The sequence below is a fragment of the Macaca nemestrina genome, chromosome 1 (genome assembly GCF_043159975.1).
Source record: "Macaca nemestrina isolate mMacNem1 chromosome 1, mMacNem.hap1, whole genome shotgun sequence".
Lineage (NCBI taxonomy): Eukaryota > Metazoa > Chordata > Mammalia > Primates > Cercopithecidae > Macaca > Macaca nemestrina.
The window spans coordinates 27,900,328-27,923,836 of record NC_092125.1 but is presented as its reverse complement, the minus strand read 5'-3'; the positions used below and the strand labels follow the sequence as shown (position 1 = coordinate 27,923,836).

The 23,509-nt window shown below is 36.7% G+C and overlaps 1 protein-coding gene across 7 annotated transcripts in view; it reads left to right on the top strand.

The window, feature by feature from the left end:
• The window catches only part of LOC105493039 (kinesin associated protein 3), a 164,563-nt gene that overhangs the window by 24,474 nt on the left and 116,580 nt on the right, over positions 1-23,509 (top strand). For all 7 annotated transcript variants that reach the window (XM_011760482.3, XM_071075473.1, XM_011760484.3 and 4 more), the window contains exons 2-6: positions 2,641-2,772; positions 11,421-11,575; positions 18,977-19,032; positions 19,834-19,975; positions 22,782-22,881. In XM_011760482.3, coding sequence (XP_011758784.1) covers positions 2,641-2,772; positions 11,421-11,575; positions 18,977-19,032; positions 19,834-19,975; positions 22,782-22,881 — 585 coding nt within the window. The remainder of the gene's footprint in view (positions 1-2,640; positions 2,773-11,420; positions 11,576-18,976; positions 19,033-19,833; positions 19,976-22,781; positions 22,882-23,509) is intronic.

The window sequence follows — 23,509 nt, the reverse complement described above, 5'->3', positions numbered from 1 at the left end:
CTGTCCCAAAAGGTGACAGTTTATCACATGCAGTTATAGAAGGTGTATTTTATATTACTCTGTGAAGCATAACTTCTCATTGAGATTAAAAGAAAATTATTTTTCTAAGTAAATTTAGCACACTGTTGGTTCTAGTTTTCTTATTCATGTACAAAAACAAAGTGAAACAGAGCTGTTATTGAGAAGGCTGTATTAGTAGAAGAAATTTGCCACCAGCTAAAAGATATCAATTTAGCATCGGTGTCATAGGATGCTTCAAATAGAAATTCATTAATTTCTAATAATGGCTTAAATTTTTTTCATCTAATTAATGGAATTCAGGTAGAACATTTGGAAATTAATTCTCCCAATAGTTAAATATCTGACATCATTGTGAATACTATTCAACTTGAAAGTTCAGCATTTAAGGTAAAATGATAGTTTCAGCCCTACTAGATTACTACCCTTAAGCCTCTTCTGTTAAAAAAACAAAAACAAAACAAAACAAAAAAAACCACTATAGCTGTCATTCTCTCTTTCTATATTGTTTAGTACTAATAGAAAAATATCTGAATGTATATGTTTACCAATAACAAGTGATTACTTCTTGTAAGTTTTTGAATTTATTTTTTCTTTGCTCATTTCTGTTTTAGTTTTTCTGTAATAAACATAAGTTGAGATAAATTTTAATTAACTTACTCGTCTAAAACACACATACACAGCAAAAAAAGGCAAACAAAAACTAAAAAGGAGTGGTGAGGTGTTTCATTTTTTTTCCTTTTTAATTATTTGATTTCTTTAAGGAAAGGCAAGATATGAGACCACAGAGGACAAGAATTATGCAATTCCTCCAGCTGCCAATATGTGGAAGACCCATTTTAGAGTGGTAATAGGAGGCTAGTCTAAGGATCTGCATTTATATTTTATCCTTATTCTTTTCTTCCTTTAACTGGATACAGTTATAAAAAGTCCAGTAGTGGGATTGCTTTTCATGTTATCAGGAAGGAAGTAACTAGTTTGCCTTACGTAATTAACATAGTTTCTTATGTAGTTAAGATAGTGATGCTACATTATATCTGTTTTTCAGCTTTCCTTAGATCTTTTGATTCCTGTGACTTACATAGCTTTTGTACATTTATCCATTTATCTTACCTTTTGGAATCTGTACCATTCTTTTAAATGTATGTTTATATCTCATTTCCTAATTCCTTGATTTTTGCTGGCCTGCCTGGCTTCTGTTTGCATTCTTTACTTGTCCTATATGTCTTACTATCACTTTAGTTGCTGACCTACCTAGACTCTATGCTTTAGTGTACTTAATTTCCTACTCTATCACTGTACTTGACTGTTAATCATTACCCTAATACTCACTGCAGATGCATCTCCTTTTCATGAGGAATTCTGGTGAACAGATCAGTTAAAAATTACTTTGAAAATATGCATAATTTATCAGAGTATTATTTCCAACTGAAAGAAAAGCTTTGAGTTTCTAATTACTGGAATTAAATTTAAGGTGTTGTCATATTTTTGTTTTTTCTTATCAGGCTAAAAGACCCCACTAGTCAGCTAGCTGCTAGCTAGTACTAAGAATGAGAGATTTTACTTGTTTCTGTTGCTTAATCTCTTCCAGCACAACCAACTTTATTGCCTTCTAAAATGGCCAAGTGGCAAATAGTGATTAATTCATCACTGGTTTACTGTAATTAAGAATTCATTTTGCAACTTTATGGGCTTGAAGAAAGAGTATATACAACCTTTCCGTAGAACCTACTATTGACACTATAATTTGAGATATGTGACTATACAACCTACCTAACCTGTAAATGCTTTTTTGTTACGTAATTTGGGTGTGATTCAGTGATTTTATTTAGGTACTAATGCTACAACTTGTACAATGATACATGACATATATTGTAATATATAATTTCTTCCTGTCTTTTGGTCCAGTTTATGGGGTAATTAATGGGCAGGTTGACTTTTTTTTTTTTTTTTGATAGAGACAGAGTTTTGTTCTATTGCCTAGGCTGGAGTGCAATGGCACCATCAGAGGGCTCAAGTGATCCTCCTGCCTCAGCCTGTGATTATCTAGGACCACAGACACCTGCCACCATGCCCCGCTAGTTTTTAAATTTTTTGTAGAAACAGTCTCTCACTATATTACCTGGGCTGGTCTCAAACTTCTGACCTAAAGGATTTCTCCCATGCTGGTCTCCCAAGTCACTGGGATTACAGGTGTGAGCCATCATGTCTGGCCTGACTTTTTCTTTTAACATAAATTTTAAGACAGTTGTCTTTGGTTTTGAATAACTGACTTTTTTGAGGTCATTCTCTCCAAAGCCATCTTAATTGTTTATGTTTCATTCTCTTGCTCTTATGCATGATCCTTTGGTAAATGTATTTTTTTCCTAGGAAGAGCTATTTATAAAGATACTTTATGCATGACAAAGATATATATATACACACACACACACACACACACACACACACACATATATATATTACAGTTAGAGAAAAAGAGTTATCTCTAATCCCAAGTCAAGAGTAATCTGATTCAAATTCACATGTTAATCCAACCCATATGTTATAGACCTAAACATAGACAAAAACCATGGCCACTTTGAGAGTTTTAATCTGGTATGTCATTTCAATTTTGTATTATAGGAAAGTTAAAGGAGGGAATATTGATGTACATCCATCAGAAAAAGCACTCATTGTTCAATATGAAGTGGAAGCCACCATTCTTGGAGAAATGGGGGACCCCATGTTGGGAGAACGAAAAGAATGTCAAAAAATGTAAGTTCTTTATTTGTGTACATTTTGAAATTAGTGAACATTATATAAACTTTATACAAATCTGATATTATTTTGATCTGCATAGGTGATTAATTATGGCATTCTTCCAGGCATACTTCATCTTAGTGAAGGAGAGATTATATTAAACTATAAATATGGAGTATATTAATCCTAGAAAAAGTAAGATTTTTGTAAGCTTAATAGGAACCTGTTGTAACGTATATATTCTAATTTATCCCATTTAGAAAATGAATATAATAGGCCGGGCGCGGTGGCTCAAGCCTGTAATCCCAGCACTTTGGGAGGCCGAGACGGGCGGATCACAAGGTCAGGAGATCGAGACCATCCTGGCTAACACGGCGAAACCCCGTCTCTACTAAAAACACAAAAAATTAGCCGGGCGAGGTGGCGGCGCCTGTGGTCCCAGCTACTCGGGAGGCTGAGGCAGGAGAATGGCGGGAACCTGGGAGGCGGAGCTTGCAGTGAGCTGAGATCTGGCCACTGCACTCCAGCCTGGGTGACAGAGCGAGACTCCGTCTCAAAAAAAAAAAAAAAAAGAAAGAAAATGAATATAACAGATTATGAACTACTAACTTGTGAAATCAACCATAAAAGATGTGTTTCATGTTTCTTTTTTTTTGTTTTTAATTTTACTCTAAAGTTCTGGGATTCATGTGCAGAATGTGGAGGTTTGTTACATAGGTATACATGTGCCATGGTGGTTTGCTGCACCTATTAACCCGTTATTTAGATTTTAAGCCCTACATGCATTAGATATTTGTCCTAATGCTCTCCCTCCCCTTACCCCCCTACCTCCTGATAGGCCCTGATGGGTGATGTTACCTTCCCTGTGTCCATGTGTTCTCATTGTTCGATCCCCATTTATGAATGAGAACATGTGGTGTTTGGTTTTCTGTTCCTGTGTTAGTTTGCTCAAAATGATGGCTTCTAGCTTCATCTATCTCCGTGCAAAGGACATGAACTCATTCTTCTTATGGCTGTATATTATTCCGTGATGTATATATGCCACATTTTCTTTATCCAGTCTATCATTGATGGACATTTGGGTTGGTTCCAAGTCTTTGCTATTGTAAATAGTGCTGTAATAAACCTATGTGTGAATGTGTCTTTGTAGTAGAATGATTTATAATCCTTTGGGTATATGCCCAGTAATGGGATTGCTGGGTCAAATGGTATTTCTAGTTCTAGATCCTTGAGGAATCACCACACTGTCTTCCACAATGGTTAAACCAATTCCAATTTCGCCACAGACTGAGCAGCATCTGTTGTTTCCTGACTTTTTAATAATCACCATTCTAACTGGCATGAGATGGTATCTCATTGTGGTTTTGATTTGCATTTCTCTAGTGACCAATAATGATGAGCTTTTTTTCATGTGTTTCTTGACCGCATAAGTGTCTTCTTTTGAGAAGTGTCTGTTCATATCCTTTACCCACTATTTGATAGGGTTGTTTGTTTTTTCTCTTGTACATTTGTTTAAGTTCCTTGTAGATTCTGGATATTAGTCCTTTGTCAGATGGGTAGATAGAAAAATTTTCTCCCATTCTGTAGGTTTCCTGTTCACTCTGATGATAGTTTCTTTTGCTGTGCAGAGGCTCTTTAGTTTAAATAGATCCCATTTGTCAATTTCGGCTTTTGTTGCAATTGCTTTTGGTGTTTTAGTCATGAAGTCCTTGTCCTTGCCTATGTCCTGAATGGTATTGCCTAGGTTTTCTTCTAGGGTTTTTATGGCTTTGGGTTTTACATTTAAGTCTTTCATCCATCTTGAGTTAACGTTTGTATAAGGTGTAAGGAAGGGGTCCAGTTTCTGTTTTCTACAAATGGCTAGCCAGTTTTCCCAGCAGCATTTATTAAATAGGAAATCCTTTCCCCATTGCTTGTTTTTGTCAGGTTTGTTGAAGGTTAGATGGTTGTAGATGTGTGGTGTTATATCTGAGTCTCTGTTCTGTTCTATTGGTCTATATCCCTGTTATGATACCAGTACCATGCTGTTTTGGTTACTGTAGCCTTGTAGTATAGTTTGAAGTCAGGTAGCATGATGCCTCCATTTTTTGCTTAGAATTGTCTTGGCTATACAGGCTCATTTTTGGTTCTGTATGAAATTTAAAGTACTTTTTCGTAATTCTGTGAAAAAAATCAATGTTAGCTTGATGGGAATAGCATTGAATCTGTAAACCTTGAACAGTATGGCCATTATTATGATATTGATTCTTCCTATCCATGAGCATAGGATGTTTTTACATTTGTCTGTGTTATCTCTTATTTCCTTGAGCAGCGGTTTGTAGTTCTCCTTGAAGAGGTCCTTCACCTCCCTTGTAAGTTGTATTCCTAGGTGTTTTATTTTCTCTGTAGCAGTTGTGAATGGGAGTTCACTCATGATTTGGCTCTCTGCTTGTCTATTGTTGGTGTATAGGATTGCTTGTGATTTTTGCACTTGGATTTTGTACACTAAGAATTTGCTGAAGTTGCTTATCAGCTTAAGGAGTTTATAGGCTGACACGATGGGGTTTTCTAAATATACAATCATGTCATCTGTAAACAGATACAATTTGACTTCCTCACTTTCTATTTGAATACCCTTTATTTCTTTCTCTTGCCTGATTGCCTTGGCCAGAACTTCCAATACTGTGTTGAATAGGAGTGGCATCCTGGTCTTGTGATGGTTTGCAAAGGGAATCCTTCCAGCTTTTGCCCATTCAATATGGTATTGGCTATGTGTTTGTCATAAATAGCTCTTATTATTTTGAGATATGTTCCATCAATACCTAGTTTATTGAGAGTGTTTAACATAAAAAGATGTTGAATTTTTTCGAAGGCCTTTTCTGCATCTATTGAGAAAATCATGCAGTTTTTGTCCTTGGTTCTGTTTATGTGATGGATTACTTTTATTGATTTGCATATGTTGAACCAGCCTTGCATCCCAGGGATGAAGCTGACTTGGTCATGGTAGTTAAGCTTTTTGATATGCTGCTGTATTCAGCTTGCCAGTATTTTATTGATGATTTTCACATTGATGTTCATCAGGGAAATTGCCCTGAAATTTTCTTTTTTTTTGTTGTGTCTCTGCCAGGTTTTGGTATCAGGATGATGCTGGCCTCATAAAATGAGTTAGGGGGGAGTCCCTCTTTTTCTCTTGCTTGGAATAGTTTCAGAATGAATGGTGCCCACTCCGCTGTGTACCTCTGGTAGAATTCTGCTGTGAATGCATCTGTTCTTGGCCTTTTTTTTTTTTTTTTTGGTTGGTAGGCTATTAATTACTTCCTCAATTTCAGAAGTTGTTATTGGACTATTCAGGCATTCGATTTCTTCCTGGTTTAGTCTTGGGAGGGTGTATGTATCCAGGAATTCATTCGTTTCTTATAGATTTTCTGCTTTATTTGCTTCAAGGTGTTTGTAGTTTTCTCTGATGGTAGTTTGTATTTCTGTGGGATCAGTGGTGGTATCCCCTTTATCGTATTTTATTGTGTCAATTTGATTTTTCTCTCTTCTTTATTAGTCTAGCTAGCAGTCTATTTTGTTAATTTTTAAAAAAAATAGCTCCTGGATTCATTGATTTTTGAAAGAGTTTTTTGTCTCTATCTCCTTCATTTCTGCTCTGATCTTAGTTATTTCTTGTCTTCTGCTAGCTTTTGACTTTGTTTGCTCTTGCTTCTCTAGTTCTTTTAATTTTGATGTTAGGGTGTCAATTTCAGATCTTTCCACCTTTCTGATGTGGGCATTTAGTGCTATAAATTTCCCTCTACACGCTCCTTAAGCTGTGTCCCAGAGATTCTGGTACGTTGTCTCTTTGTTCTCATTGGTTTCAAAGAACTTCTTTACTTCTGCCTTAATTTTGTTATTTACCCAGGAGTCACTCAGGACCAGGTTGTTCAGTTTCCATGTAGTTATGCGGTTTTGAGTGAGTTTCTTAATCCTTAGTTCTAATTTGATTGCTCTGTGGCCTGTGATTTCCGTTCTTTTGCATTTGCTGAGGATTATTTTACTTCCAATTATGTGGTCAATTTTAGAATAAGTGCCATGGGGCACTTAGAAAAATGTATATTCTGTTTATTTGGGGTGGAGAGTTCTGTAGATGTCAATTAGGTCCACTTGGTCCAGAGCTGAGTTCAAGTCCTGAATATCCTTGTTAATTTTCTGTCTTGTTGATCTGTCTATTATTGACAGTGGGGTATTAAAGTCTTCCACTATTATCGTGTGGGAGTCTAAGTCTCTTTGTACGTCTCTAAGAACTTGTTTTGTGAATCTGGGTGGTCCTGTATTGGGTGCATATATATTTAGGAGAGTTAGGTCTTTTTGTTGCATTGAACCCTTTACCATATGTAATGCCCTTCTTTGTCTTTTTTGATCTTTGTTGGTTTAAAGTCTGTTTTATCAGAGACTAGAATTGCAATCCCTGCTTTCCCCCCCCCCCCATTTGCTTGGTAAATAGTCCTCCATTCCTTTATTTTGAGCCTAAGTTTGTCTTTGCATGTGAAATGGGTCTCCTCAATACAGCACACCAATGGGTCTTGACTCTATCCAATTTGCCAGTCTGTGTCTTTCAATGGAGGCATTTAGCCCTTTCACATTTAAGGTTAACATTGTTGTGTGTGAATTTGATCCCGTCATCATACTGGTAGCTGATTATTTTGCACATTAGTTGATGTAGTTTCTTCACAATGTCGTTGGTCTTTATATTTTGGTGTGTTTTTGCATTTGGCTGGTACCGGTTTTTCCTTTCTATATTTTAGTGCTTCCTTCAGGAGCTCTTGTAAAGCAGGCCTGGTGGTGACAGAATCCCTCAGCATTTGCTTGTCTGGAAAGATTTTTATTTCTCCTTTGCTTATGAAGCTTAGTTTGGCTGGATATGAAATTCTGTGTTGAAAATTATCTTCCCTAAGAATGTTAAATATTGACCCCTACTCTCTTCTGGCTGGTAGAGTTTCTGCAGAGAGATCTGCTGTTAGTCTAATGGGCTTCCCTTTGTAGGTGACCTGACCTTTCTCTCTGGCTGCCCTTAACATTTTTTTCCTTTGTTTCAACCTTGGAGAATCTGATGATTATGTGTCTTGGGACTGATCTTCTCGAGGAGTATCTTAGTGGTGGTCTCTGTATTTCCTGAATTTGAATGTTGGCCTGTCTTGCTAGGCTGGGGAGGCTCTCCTGGATAATACCCTGAAGTGTGTTTTCCAACTTGGTTCCATTCTCCCTGTAACTTTCAGTTACACCAATCAATCGTAGGTTTGGCCTTTTCACATAGTCCCATATTTCTTGGAGGCTTTGTTTGTTCCTTTTCATTCTTTTTTCTCTAATCTTGTCTTTGTGCCTTGTTTCAGCAAGGTGATCTTCAGTCTCTGATACTCTTTCTTCTGCTTGATTGATTTGGCTATTGATACTTGTGTATGCTTCACGAAGTTTTCATGCTGTGTTTTTCAGCTCCATCAAGTAATTTATGTTTCATCTAAACTGGTTATGCTAGTTAGCATTTCCTGTAACCTTTTATCAAGGTTCTTAGCTTCCTTGCATTAGGTTAGAACATGCTACTTTAGCTAAGAGGAGTTTGTTATTACCCACCTTCTGATGCCTGCTTCTGTCATTTCATCAATCTCATTCTCCATCCAGTTTTGTGCCCTTGCTGGAGAGGACTTGCGATCATTTGGAGAAGAGGCATTCTGGTTTTTGGAATTTTCAGCGTTTTTGTGCTGGTTTCTCCTCATCTTCATGGATTTATCCTTTTTGATCTTTGAGGCTGATGACCCTTGGATGGGGTTTTTGTTGGGGGGTATTTTTTGTTGATGTTGTTGTTGTTGCTCTCTGTTTGTTAATCTTCCAACAGCCAGGTCCGTCTTCTGCAGGTCTGCTGAAGTTTGCTGGAATTCCACTCTAGACCCCATTCGCCTGGAGGCTGCAGAACAGCAAATATTGCTGCCTGCTCCTTCCCCTGGAAACTTTGTCTGATGCCAGCCAGAGATCTCCTATATGAGATGTCTGTCAACCCCTGTTGGGAGGTCTCTCCCAGTCAGGAGGCACAGGGGTCAGGGACCCACCTGAGGAGGTAGTCTGTCCCTTAGCAGAGCTAGTGTGCTGTGCTGGGAGAATTCCCCCTGTCAGGATCAGCTGCTCTCATCAGAGCCAGCAGGCAGGAAAGATTAAGTCCGCTGAAGCTGTGCCCACAGCCACCCCTCCTGCCAGGTTCTCTGTCCCAGAGAGATGAGTTTTATCTGTAAGCCCCTAAGGCTGCCGCATTTCCTTTATAGGTGCCCTGTCCAGTGAGGAGGCATCTAAAGAAGCACTTTGCCACACTGTGGTGAATTCTACCCAGTCTAAACCTCCCAGTCTCCTTAGCACTGTCCAGGGAAAACTGCCTACTACAGCCTCACTGATGGCAGGCCCCCCTCCCCTCACCAAGCTTGATCATCCCAGGTCAACTCCAGACTGCTGTGCTGGCAGTGAGAATTTCAAGCCAGTGGTTCATAGCTTGCTGGGCTCCATAAGAGTAGGACTCCCTGAGTGAGACCACTTGACTCCTTGGCTTCAGCCCCGTTTCCAGGGGAGTGAACAGTTCTGTCTTGCTGGGGTTCCAGGCACCACTGGGGTATGAAAAAAACTCCTGCAGCTAGCTCAGTGCCTACCCAAACAGCCGCCTGGTTTTGGGCTTGAAATCCAGGGCCCAGGTGGTATTGGCTCACAAAGGATCTCCTGATCTGTGGACTGTAAAAACTGTGGGAAAAGCATAGCACCCGGGCCGGGTAGCACAGTCCCTCACACCTTCCCTTGGCTGAGGGAGGGATGTCCCCCAGCTCTTTGCACTTCCTGGGTGAAGTGATGTCCTCCCACCCCGCTTCTGCTCACTCTCCATGGGTTGTACCCACTGCCTAACCAGTCCCAATGTGTTGAACTGGATACCTCAGTTGGAAATGTAGAAATCACCCACCTTTTGCGTTGATCTCACTTGGAGCTGCACACTGGGGCTGTTTCTATTCAGCCATCTTGGACCCTCCTCATGCCCCTAGATATCTACCCAAATGAGTTGAAAACATGTTCACACAAAAAGCTGCACTTGAATGTTTATAGCAGTTTTACTCATAATTGCAAGCAATTGGAAGCAAACTAGAGGTCTTTTTAGAGTTTTTCTCTGTATTGACCTTTCTTTCTCTCTATGCCTTCTGATATGCAGCTAAGACTATATAAAAATATAATAAAATTAAAGGACTTTCAAGGTAGAAACCAAAAAAAAAAAAAAACCAAATAAGTTAAAGAAGAAATAAAGGGACAGAATATTGCTAGAGTTCTTCTTGTAAACATTAGAAACCACTCTAACAAATTTAAACAGAAAAGGAATTTATTAAAAGCGATTACATAGCTTGTAGAACCCCAGGATAACCAGATTTGGGGTTGAATATATAGCTAGGAATAATATCTAAGTCATTCTGCTGGAATGGTTTCAGGAGAAATCATCTGTGTATGAATAATAAGCTTACAGGACATTGCTCTGAGATCTCCACTCCTGCTCCTTCTAATTCTTTGATGTCTTCCAACAAAAAATTAGCCATCTTTAACACAAAATAATTCTACACAGTGGCTGCTTGCTTATTTTTCTCTTTTTGAAAAGAAGCTTGCATGGGAGCATCTGCTTGACAGTCTTTTGCCACCAGGTTGACTCTTCACTTTGAATCTAATTTTATGTCTTTATACCTCTTCCTGGCAATTGTTTCCAGACTCTTAATAATGGTTTCTTAATGGGTTCCCAGTGAATCTCCTGGGCTAACTTTAAAAAGAGGGAGGTGTTGGCTTATTATTGTTAATGCACTAACCTAAGTATAAAATGTATTCATTTGTTCCTCAAAATTCCTCATACAGATCTTAAAGTGGATCTCACTTTTTTTTTTTTTTTTTGAGACAGAGTCTTCCCCTGTCGCCCAAGCTGGAGTATAATGGTGCGATCTTGGCTCACTGCAACCTCTGCCTCCCAAGTTCAAACAATTCTCCTGCCTCAACCTCCCGAGTAGCTGGGATTTCAGGCGCACACCACCACACCCGGCAAATTTTTTGTATCTTTAGTAGAGACGGGTTTTCACCATATTGGCCAGGCTGGTCTCGAACTCCTGACCTTGTGAGCCCCCCGCCTCAGCCTCCCAAAGTGCTGGAATTACAGATGTGAACCACTGTGCCCAGCCGGATTTCACTTTCTTTTGCTTTTACTTTCTATATAATTACCACCGGAGCAACTAAATCTGAACGTATCAATATTGTGTCTTGTCCCTAGCTGAAAAAAAGTTAGCATTTGTGGGTATGGTCAAGAAAATGATTTATTTATGATGGTATGAATTCTTACATTTGATAATGCTAAAGACTTTATATATTTTATATCAGAAATACCATTTTAAAACAGAATCTCCGAATATGCTGTCTTGCCTAGAGAGTTGGAAGAAGATTTTGTGTTCCTTTTGTTATTTTGTTTGTCTAGCTCACAGAAAATCACTGCCTTGTATTTTTCTAAGTCTAATTATATCTAATACTTTATTTTACTAAGAGTCTATGGCCAGATTCTCTATAATAATTTATAACCTATAAATTATTTTAAAATAGTAGTATTGCAGTTATTACTTTTATAATACGTGAGTTGAAAAATTCTGTCATACCTACAGCATTCGACTTAAGAGTCTCAATGCCAACACAGATATAACTTCCCTGGCAAGGAAGGTGGTTGAAGAATGTAAACTCATTCATCCTTCAAAACTAAATGAGGTGGAACAGCTCTTGTACTATCTACAGAACCGCCGTGATTCATTGTCAGGAAAAGGTAAGTAGTAGAATTCCTGGCTTCCTAATGCAGATCCAAAGTTGTTTATAGTTTGTCAAACAACTATAAACAAAAGTTTATCAAACTATTGATATTTGATGTTGGGTAGGTTTTTTTCACCAGTGCTATGAATGAGTAAACAACAAAGAATAAACATTAATTGCTTTCATGGTAGGCTTTATATTAGATGCTTCCACATAAAATGGTCTAATTCTTTTTTCATGTTTTGTGTATGTACACATATACTGAAGTAAGAATAAAAAAGGAAATGTCTGTCATATTGATTCTAGAATAATAAAAGGAAAGAATTTGGGGCAGAAAACCTATTTTCACTGCACCAACTAGACTGATACTTTATAAGCTTCTTTTTTATATTTGTTTGTCATTTGGACGGATTATGTAAGTGTTAAAATATATATCATATGCCTTAGACTATCCAACGGATATAACTTTCATGAATTATTTTTCTTTGTTTCCTTTTTTTTTGGCAGTAGCAGCAAGAAAAAAGTTTAATTTGGGGGTCACCAAACTAGGAGATGAGAGAAAACCTCAAATCCATCTCCCTGAGAAGTTTGGGGCTAGAGTTTTTAAGGATTTTGGATTGGGCTGAAGTGTGGAGATTGTTGATTGGTCAAAGAGTGTAAGGTGAAGTAATGGGACAGGATGATGAAGAAGCTGTACTCTCATGCTGATTTCTTTCCTCTATGAGGGTCTTCCGAGGTGTCAGCTGTTTCACTGCAACTCAGGGTCTGAAAAACATTTTAAATGATCCTTAAGCAAAATCCTTATGATTCTTAACGTCAGAGATCCTGTCTGTAAGAACAATGGGGATGTAAATGGTCAGTATGTAGTGCTATGTGACTTTAGCAGCAAGGTAATGAGCCAAAGTGTAGCCTAATTAATGCTTAGTTATAACTATATTTCTGTCTGGAACAGAGTTCAAGTCAGAAGAATGGAAGAAAATTTTGAAAATGTTAGTTTGAAGACTTGTAGCCAGGAAAGAATTCAGGTTTAGTTCAAATTGTAGAAAACAATAAAAACCCAAAAATAATAGACAAGGCTAGAATCTAGTAACAGGTATACTATTGTTTCTTTTGAAACAAAATTTTTATCTCTAGTATGCCATTTCTACCAAAGACAAATTATAGTAGGACCAATTTATTTGCAAAATAAGTCTTATTATACTTGGCCTATTTGCATAAAGTATGGCAAGAATATTGATTGGTCATATAGGCTCTTTTAAGTTGACTTTGCAGGAACTTTTCCATAAGGAATCTTAGTTTAGACTTTTTGAAAGCCTCAAGGTTAGCTAAACCAAGGATTTATCCATGCCTGCAGACACCTGTATGAATTGGGTGAACTCATTTCTTGTGGAGGTCCCAAAATAACTTGAGGTTTCTGGATCTGTTGAAAGTAACATTTTTTACTTATCACAGGTGAGGAACCCTAAAAAGAAACTACATAGACAAGGTAGAAGGCTAGTCTTTCCGAGGGGCTTTTATTGGCTCTATAAAGTCAACATCAATTCCTCAAAGCAGTTTAGTCATATCTGAAAATATGCCAATCCAGTCAAAGCCTTGGTAAAGTAACCAGCATCTGCAATTGTGTCCTGCTACAAAAGAAAGCAGATTCTTATTGAACTTATGCAAATAACTATATTGCCATAAAATAATACTTATGAATGAAGTTTCCACATTTGTGAGAACTCAGGTAGAAAGGCAAATTTTGCTCATAAAGATGTACTTTACTTGTCATAAGCTATAAATAGCTCAAAAGAAAAAAAAAAGTTTTCTTGACTCGTCTTCAGTCAGAGTAGCCGACTTCCAAACAGGATGTTGTCTGTTCACCTTGGAATTGCCTTTCATAAATCAGGCAGCTCTTTGTCAGTCAGGTAAGAGCTGTTTAACGGGCACCGTAGAATCCTGCAGCTTCTCACACAGTTTCAGAGTCAATCCTGGGGAAAAAGAGGCTCCCTGCTCAAGAGTATCTCCTCCTTGAATTTCCCAAGTAGAATGATCATATACAAAGTATCTCCATTTTATTATGGAGCTCTTCTGGGCACTGCTGTCCCCAGTTAGACTGTTTCTGACATTGCCCCAAATAGCATGGGTATTTCAGATGTCATGATCATTGTGTGTCCTTCCATCATAGGATGTCTTCAGTTAATGTCCTGTAACAAGGCAGTAAATGCCTCTTAAGTGGAAATTCTCTAGTCCAGAGTCACAGCAGTCATCACTGGGATGTGCTCACAGACTGTTGCTATAAGCCTCAGTAAACATTCCACAAAAGGCTATCAAGTGGATAATTTGTTCCTACCAGCACTCCAGCTTCTATTCTATATTCTGTGGGCTCGGGCAATCTTATTGGTTCCCATTGTAGTATGTCCAGTTAATTATAGCTTGAAGGGCAGATTTGCATGCCTTCAGTTTTATAGTACTAGGTAGAGAAAACATCCCCTAGTCAGATACAATATCCATTTTCATAAGACATTTAGGTAAATAATATACAATTACTTACAAAAAGCCTATATAAACATTTCAACTTTGATAATCCTATCCACCCTTAATTTTATGTTCTGGTCCTGGCAATTTCTCTTCACTCCCAGACCATTTTACCCTCTCCTGTGAAAAGAGATTTGGGTTCCCAGCAGAGGGTTTAGCTAAGGGACCAAGGCTTTTTAGTCAATCTTTATGTTGATTAGTCACCTCAACATCACCCTAGGCAATTGTTGGTCAGTTTTCTCATACTGATCTTTGTCTTCTGATTTTCAAAAAAATGTCTCCAACTGGGGTAAGTACAGAAAACTGATTTGGTACCCTTTAATATTGGGGGAACCAGCAATTAAGGCCTTTGTTTGAACGCCATCAATTTCCATTTTATTCATTCAATTTCTTAATAACTGTCTAAAGATTTTCCTTCTGCTGGGATGAGTCCCCTGACTCTCCCCTTTTCTTTTCCTCTTAGTTTTACTCCTATCAATGTTTTCTTCATTCATCATATTTCTTAATAACTGTTTAAAACTTCCCATCTTCCTGGGATGCATCCTTTGACCCTCCCCTCTACCCTTCACCATTCTCTTGTTAACGAACCTCATATTTTCTGTTAGCATCTGTAAGACCCATGAGAAGAAGCTGACCATGACCTGGGTAATGGGCATATTCAAGGGGTGAATATCCCTGTCATCATAATGCCAGTCCCATATGGCTTGCATACAAACCACATTAGCTGCTTCATCTGGGGTACTCCACTTGGCAGTTACAGGTAGAGTCGGACAGTCCCCTTTCTTAGGGTAAAGAGACCTTACAGTGGCTTTTATCCAATTCATTAGGCTAACTCTTTCCTCACTAATCATGTCCTGTTTGTCTGGTTCATGTATAATCATTTGCAATTGTTTAATTGTGAGCAGTGGGTACCATACCAACCCAAACACGTTCTTTCACTCTGCAGCATTTAAAACCAAAGACACTGCTCCCAAATTAGTTACTCTCATAAGCCATTTCAGTATAGTTTCCTCAGGGAGCTGATGATATTAATCTATAAAATAAAAAGGTGGAGGATAAGGAACCTTTGATTCCTGTGTGACCATGTGGTCATCCATGGCATGGAACTGCAGCTGGGCTGTGCCCAATTACTAAAGGTAAAAGTTACAGTGAATTTGGAGATGGATACAACTTCTGGGGACTTGGTTCACTGGATGCATAAGGAAATGCAAACTAATATGAAAAAAACATAATATTCAATTCCTTGCTTGTTGTCATCTATAATGGCTAAAATGACAGTAAAACGGATTGCTGGTTGGGCCTTAAGGCTAGAGAAGGCTTAGATGTGGGTCTGTGTGAGCTCAGGTCACTAGCCTCGAAGCTACCCGCAAAAGCAGAAAATTATGTCAGGGCAATAGAAAATGCCTCTGTGACCTGTGTTCTCCAAGAAGGTAGCCAATGTGGAGGAAGAGCAAAATGAAGTAATTATTGAAACCAGAGTATATAGTGTAAAGGAATTGTTCTATTTTATAGAGCTCCCACTCGGTCACAGGTCAAGTTTTCAAGGACATAAAACAAGATGAGAGGAGCCCTCAGTTAGTACCTTTTCTTTATGAAGAGCACAGAAAGACAAAGAAAAGATTATTTCTGGAAAGAAAGGGAACAATATGAATATTAATAAACCAAAAAGTACACCAGAGTCAGTATTTCCCAAGACTAGTCATACACATCTTTTTCTCCTATTAATCAAAACCTTGCAGGAAACTGATTTTTTTACCTTTTGCTCAACCAGATTCTACACAGAGAGATCAGGAACCTGACTGGTAAACGATTCTTACTACCCTGTTGCCCCCTTGTTGGGTTCCTGGATTCTCTTAAACTGTGGCTTCCAAAAGAGCAGAGCTTTGATCACCCTGCTTGCTGATTATGAAAGAAAACCATTTTCTTTGTTTTCATGGGTTCATAGGTGAAAGCTGCCCAGTTTTGCAAGATAGAATCCAAGGGGCTGCTTGAGGTAGGAGGGATCAAGTTAGCATTTCCTGTATCGACCGAGAGAAAATTACAATACACACATAACAAAGACAAACACCAGTTACTTGGCTCAGTATCCAAGTTTTAACCTAGCAAAACAGATAAAACAGACCCCCCTTTCCACTTGTTAGGCCCACTGAACTTCTGCTAATGTTTCCTTCTGGGTTCCCCACACACAAACAGGACAAGATAAGAACAGACATGAGACCCCGGTAAGTCAGAACTCTAAAATCAAGTTTCATAACTGAAACCAAATCATCCAGGAGTACTCCCCCCAAACATTGCCCTTTATTCTCCTTCCAATTGGGAAAATCCCCCTTAAACAGGGCCCTTTTTACAGATTAGGAAGTGTCAACAGGACCTCTGAAGAGGCAACAGGACCTTTAAGGAGGCCAACAGATCAGGAGAAGGCAAAAGGGATGTCGATTGCGCTTGGGAATACTTACCGGAGAAGTCTTTCAGATTCAGAAACTGTTTCTCTACTCCAAGCAAGCTTATGTGAAGGTCGGCAATGCCTTGCTGGCAAGGGAGGCAGCAGAGACAGCCCCTGGCTTAAAGAAGCCAGGCAGCCACTTGGATTCATCTCTGGGCCTCTGAAATGTCAAGAGGTTACCGAGCCACAGGCAGATGCCCACGATGGGTATCCCTTTATGAGTTCACCACTAAATTGTAACCACACCTGGCTAATTTTTTACATTTTTTGTAGAGATAGGAGTCTCACTGTGTTGCCTAGGCTAGTCTCAAACTCCTGGGTTCAAGCGATCCTCCTGCCTCGGCTTCCCAAAGTGCTGGGATTACAGGCATGAGGCACCGTGCCCAGCTGGTGCTCTTAAAATAATATATCAGTGCTGTAGTTTTGATTGGACTAAGTAGGAAAAAAAAAGAAAATTTTGTTTGGAATTTTTTCAAATTAGTCTCTCTTCATACACAGCAAATAAAATGCCTTGTACTTAATATATACTTTTATTAGCTGTGAATACAGTGTCTAACATAGATGGTCAACATATATTTGTTGAACGAATTAAATGGTTGTAAATTTATTTAAAAGCAAAAAGGGCCGGGTATGGTAGCTCACGCCTGTAATCTCAGCACTTGGGGAGGCCGAGGCGAGCAGATCACGAGGTCAAGAGATCAAGACCATCCTGGCCAACATGGTGAAACCCCATCTCTAGTAAAAATGCAAAAATAGTTGGTTGTGGTGGTGCATGCTTGTGACCCCAGCTACTCAGGAGGCTGAGGCAGGAGAATCGCTTGAACCCAGGAGGCAGAGGTTGCAGTGAGTCAAGACCGTGCCACTGCACTCCATCCTGACAACAGACCAAGACTCCGTCTCAAAAAAAAAAAAAAAGCAAAAATAGACATTTTGAACGTGATTGCTTCTAATCACATACCTGGCATTGTTAAGTACTATGTAGATAAGGAAAATATTATCAAGGAAAATTTGTATTAAGTATTTTGTTAATAGAATATTCTTGTTAAGATGTCTGTAAATGATGAGAGATCACATAGTCCAATAAATCCAAGGAGAAAAGCAAATCTGGTAGTCTTTTAAGATCTGTGTCTACTTATTGTAGGTTGTACAGTATAGTTAAAGTTGATCTTTCCTAGTGCCAAATTAATATAATTCTGAAGGCATTTAGAATAAAGTATCTTTGAACCAGTAAAAACTCTTTCACTGTGTTTTCAGGGCAAATCAGTGGTTTTACCTTGCTCCCCAGAAATTAGAGGAATATGAAAAAATGTTCATGTCATCATACATGGATAAAATAATTCAAATCAATATTTTCTCTATCTGGGTAGAGTATTATTAATAATTGAAGACATAGGAAATGCTTTAGGAAGTGTATATTAAATATATGCTTTTTTTTACACTACTGGTTTTCTTTGTTAAAATTCTTTTACTTGGCAAGCAGTATTCCAAAGCCAGAAATCTTATCTTAAAAGCAATTGAAACAATAATACTTACTTGGTTGTGTAATTCATTACATTCAGTGATTTTTTTTTTGCATAATTAAAACCACTGTCTTAGTAAATTATCTGTCTGAAGCAGAGTTAAGTTGTTGAGAATGTATGATCTTATATAGAATGAGTGCTGTCCTCTGAAAATAATGACTAATTCTATCATATATTTATTTGCTAATTATGGAATCAAAAATTTTGATAACATTCTAACTTACTTTAATGTACATACATTACTTAGACTTATAATCCAGATCAATAAAGTATTTGATAGTTTTTTTGTTAAAAAATGAAATTATGCCATTAATTAGATAATTCAATATAAACGAATGGCTCAAACTTGTGTTCAGCACCTTTGGATAACTCTTTATTTGGGAATAAGTGGGGATTTAATTAATATAAGTAATAAATGTTTGCCTTTTAATTTATGATATTAATTTTACTTGTTAAAAAAGAACCAGTTAACAACTATTCTATATCTTAGGTTTTAAATTTACCAATTTTTATTTCTTTCTGCTTTGTTAATTTTCATTTTAGTTTTTATATTACTCAAGTCATACTTTTTTCTTTGCCTTATTGATTTTCCTATTCCTACCTTAAATTTGAATTAGGAAGGGAAAGAGAGGATACTTAGAGCAGACTATTTTGCTGCTTGTTGGCAAGTCTGACTGTATACCTTACATACCCAAAAAGTTAACCAAGGAGGAAGTTGGTGATATAGATTTTATTAATTTATACTCTCCTTGATATCCTCATTTGATCGAATTGATTATATATGAGCATTTTTATACATTGAAAAGAGATTATTTCATAAACTGGTTTTAATATCCCCAGTTTAGCTAGAATTAAACTCAGCTGCTGAAAATAAAAATTACCTAGAAACCCTAAAAACCTAATTCTCCTTATTTAAAAAAAAAAAATCTTGTTACAGAGAAAAAAGAAAAATCAAGCAAGCCTAAAGATCCACCTCCTTTTGAAGGAATGGAGGTAAGACTGCATGTGTTCTGATCTAATAGAGGACTGAATTATCAGATATTGCCTTTTTCCATCAATAATACACACGATCACATTAAGCATGTGGTATTTTTTAAAAATGACTGAACTCAGGTACCTGAGAAAGGTAGAAAACCATTATTTAATTGAAAAAGACAAAAAGTATTGGTTCTGCTTTTTTTTTTGCGTGATCTCGGCTCACCACAACCTCTGCTTCCCGGGTTCAAGCGATTTTCCTGCCTCAGCCTCCTGAGTAGCTGGGATTACAGGTGCGTGCCACCACGCCCAGCTAATTTTTGTATTTTTAGTAGAGACGGGGCTTCACCATGTTGGTCAGGCTGGTCTCGAACTCCTGACCTTGTGATCTGCCCGCCTCGGCCTCCCAAAGTGCTGGGATTGTAGCTGTGAGCCGCTGTACCTGTGGCTGGTTGTGCTTTCTAAACAATTAATTTTGGTAAATGATGGGCAAAAATGTTTACATATTCTTATTGTAATATGTTTTGAAATATTGTTTAATCTACTATAGTAGATACAAATATTTTTTATTACATTTAAGATACTTTATATTGATAAACAATTTTTAAAGTTTATATACATCTCATTTTATCATGGGGTTTTGTATTAGAGTCCTAGGTCTAAAGATCTAAAATTTCCCTATCCAAAAAGATGGTTACTGTGAGTTCTTTGGAAATTTCTGTATTGTTATATCTGTATTGATCACAAAATATTATTTCTTTGACAGTGGATCTGTTGAGCATTGTTGATGAGTACTTTCTGCTTCTTCCTTTGTTTCAGATTGATGAAGTTGCTAACATTAATGACATGGATGAATATATTGAGTTATTATATGAAGATATTCCTGACAAGGTTCGGGGTTCTGCTTTGATCCTGCAGCTTGCTCGAAATCCTGATAACTTGGAAGAACTACTATTAAATGGTGATTACCATAAAACATGTTTAATCATAATAGATGAATAAGTTACAATTATTTATACAAAACTTAAGACTGCATATATTTTCCAGCTCTTTATTTCTTTCTACTCAGATTTCTTAAATTGAGAGCATAGCATTTAAATATTCTCCGGAGAATTCACAAACCGTTTAATTTAAACAAGGAAAATTAAGCATTAATGGTACTATACCTTTTCTTTCTTCTACTCTGGGAAACTCGTTTATTGTTTCAATTAGAATATAAGATCAAACTACAGACATTTGCATAAATATATATATCATGTTTTATTAAAGTTCCAGTATTAGTTTTTTCTCAGTAGCACAGGGAAAGCTATTAATCTTTGCAGTTTCATTGAGATTGAATTTCACATCAAGTATTTGCTTTCCTTTCACTGGAAGTACTTGATAGTAACAAGAAAAGGAGATAGAATGTTTTTAACACCCTTTTCTCAGTAATACCACTATAGAATCATTTTTGTTTTGTTTTGTTTTGTTTTGTTTTGTTTTGTTTTTGTTTTTGTTTTTGAGACAAGGTCTCCCTCTGTTGCCCAGGCTGGAGTGCGGTGGCACGATCTCTGCTCACTGCGACCTTCGGCTCACTGCAACCTCCGCCTCCCGGGTTCATGTGATTCTCCCGTCTCAGCCTCCTGAGTAGCTGGGATTACAGGCATGTGCCACCATGCCCGGCTAATTTGTGTGTGTGTGTGTGTGTGTGTGTGTGTGTGTGTGTGTGTGTGTTTAGTAGAGACAGGGTTTCACCATATTGGTCAGGCTGATCTGAAACTCCCGACCTCAGGTGATCTACCCGCCTCCACTTTCCAAAGTGCTGGGATTACAGGCATGAGCCACCGCACGCCCTGCCTATAGAATCATTTTAAATCCATAGCTTTCTGATTATACATTTATCAAAAACAAAATAGGAAAGATGTGTTTATTATCTGGTTTGCATTACATGAGAGAGAATGCCTTTCTGGTTGTTGCCAAATACCTGGATAAAATAATTCAAATCAATAGTTTTCTCAATCAGTATTTTCAAATAAGTATTTCAAATGCCTTTTCTGCTATATGCTTGCCATTCTTTTATGAAATAGATAATTCTTGAAAACTTATTCTGTGGCAGGTACTGTTCCATATTTTCATGGAATTGTTTTAGTGTTCCCTGTCATTCTGTTCCATTGGTTTATTTGATTATTTACATACCGATACCACACCATTGTTGTGTTGTTTTTTATTTTGACTTGAACTTTAGAATATGTGGGAAAAAATGTTCCAAATTGCTTTCTTTCCCCAAGAATGGCTTTACTGGTCTTGCACATTTGTCTTATATACTTTGAGATTACTTCATCATATTCTGTGAAAAGTCATAATGGGATTTTGATTATGATTGCATTCAATGTTGAAATTAATTTGGGATTGTCTTTTAACCTCTTGTAAACTATATTTTCTTTTAGCTGTTTCTTGGTAAACTGTGTACAACTCCTGTAACTGTATTTTTATTGAGATGTTTCTCTATTCTGTTTTAAAGGAGAAAAATGAAATAAAATTTTGCAAATAGGTCACTAAACCTATACCTAAATTTATGACATTATAGAACAGTTCTGTATAGGCTAGTATTTTAAGAAATACTGTTTTCTCTGGATTATAATGGTCAAATACCTTTGGGAATTACTAGATTGAACAAAGCTATACCGGATTCTTTATTAAATAGGACTTTTGGGAGGCTTTGCATGTTAATATGCATTGCCAATCTATTTACATGACTCCAAAATAATTTTTTTCAAAGCATATACTATTCCAGTTCTCTGCATTGTGAATATGAATAATACTGTGAAATGCTATCATAGGATGATTTTTAATTTGCTAAAAAATTTGTCACTATGTGGATTCATAACTAATACAATTAATTTTTGTTCATAGTCCGAATAGCCAGAAAGCTCAAATATGGAACATTTTCATTACCGTAATAAATACTTATAATGCAGTCCATAAAGTACTATTGTAAATCCTGAGTATCTATTAAAAACAGTGGAATTATGATTTTTATATTTTAACATACAGATATTTTGTTTTAATTATTTTAAGAATTAGTATGCCATGTACCAACCCAATTTGAAACTATGTCATTAATTTATAATTTTCATTTCCTGAAGAGAAAATTTTAGCAGAAATGCTTATTAACCTACCTGAAAGTTAATTTTGTGAAAGCTTTTTGTTTTATTTGCGGCTATTAGCATAAATTCAGTGTGATACTGAAATATTAAATTTATTTTTCTGTGTATAGATTTTATTTGGTTTTTAATTTACTTTAATGGAACTAGTGTTAGTCTACTAAACTGCTCTTTTTTTTCTAGACTTATTCAAGTTTTTTTCATATTATCAAATACATTAAATCAGATGTTAAAAAGAAAAAAATCAGTACTGCAGTAGTAAGAGTACAGTTCTTAATCTTACAAATTAAGATTGCAGTTCTTAATTTAAGATTATTAAATTAAAAAATGAAAGGCTTTTTAATTATTTTATTGTTACCATAATATATATTATGTCACTTTATCTAAATCATATTTGATTACTTCTGTGTACAGTATATACTTGAAGTAGCATATTACGTATCTTTAAGTAAAGTTACATTTTAGTTTTAAAAGTAGCTGTCCGTATTGGAAAGAAGCATACTACTTTTTGTCCCAGTTCTATCTTAGCTTTGTTATTTATTAATAACTAGACATTTAAAACCAATCACCCTTTATACCAGAGCAAGGAGAATGATCATTTCGGTACTTCTCCTTTTTCTTTAGAAACTGCCCTTGGTGCATTAGCAAGGGTCCTGAGAGAAGACTGGAAGCAAAGTGTTGAGTTAGCTACAAACATAATTTACATCTTTTTTTGCTTTTCCAGGTGAGTATAAAAATTATTAAATCAAATGACTACTGTATCTCTATTGCTGTTTGTGTCATTGATTCAATATGTAGATCACTCGTTCTCTCAGTTTCTCTGTGTGTCTGCCTGTGCTGTACTGCTAAATTCTTATTCCTGTTTCCCATTTTCTGTCTTGCTATCTGTTATTCTATCTTTCATTTAGTCTATACTCACTCATGCCTCAGTTTCCTTATGAGTAAAATTTGGATAGTAATAGTCGCACCCTCTTTGGATAGTTTTTCGAATTAAATGAATTAAAAATTAAAATGCTTAGAATAAGGCCTGACCCACAGTAAGTGCTCAGTAAATGTTATTGTTATATATATGCATGTATGTGCAAATACATACCTATTATGTATTCATATTTATTATTTATACACATATATCCTTAAGAAAGATGTTTATTAAAATGTTACGAAAAGTTCTAGCCAATTCCTAGAGAATTGCTGCTTCTGTTCTAAAAATGTGCTAGTATTAGCAAATAATTGTTTATTGAATAAATACTTGGATGAATGAATTGTCCAGAAAACATATGTAAAACCTAATTACTAGTACTTTACTAATTGATGTCAGTTTTACACAATAAATAAAATGTATGTCTAGTATT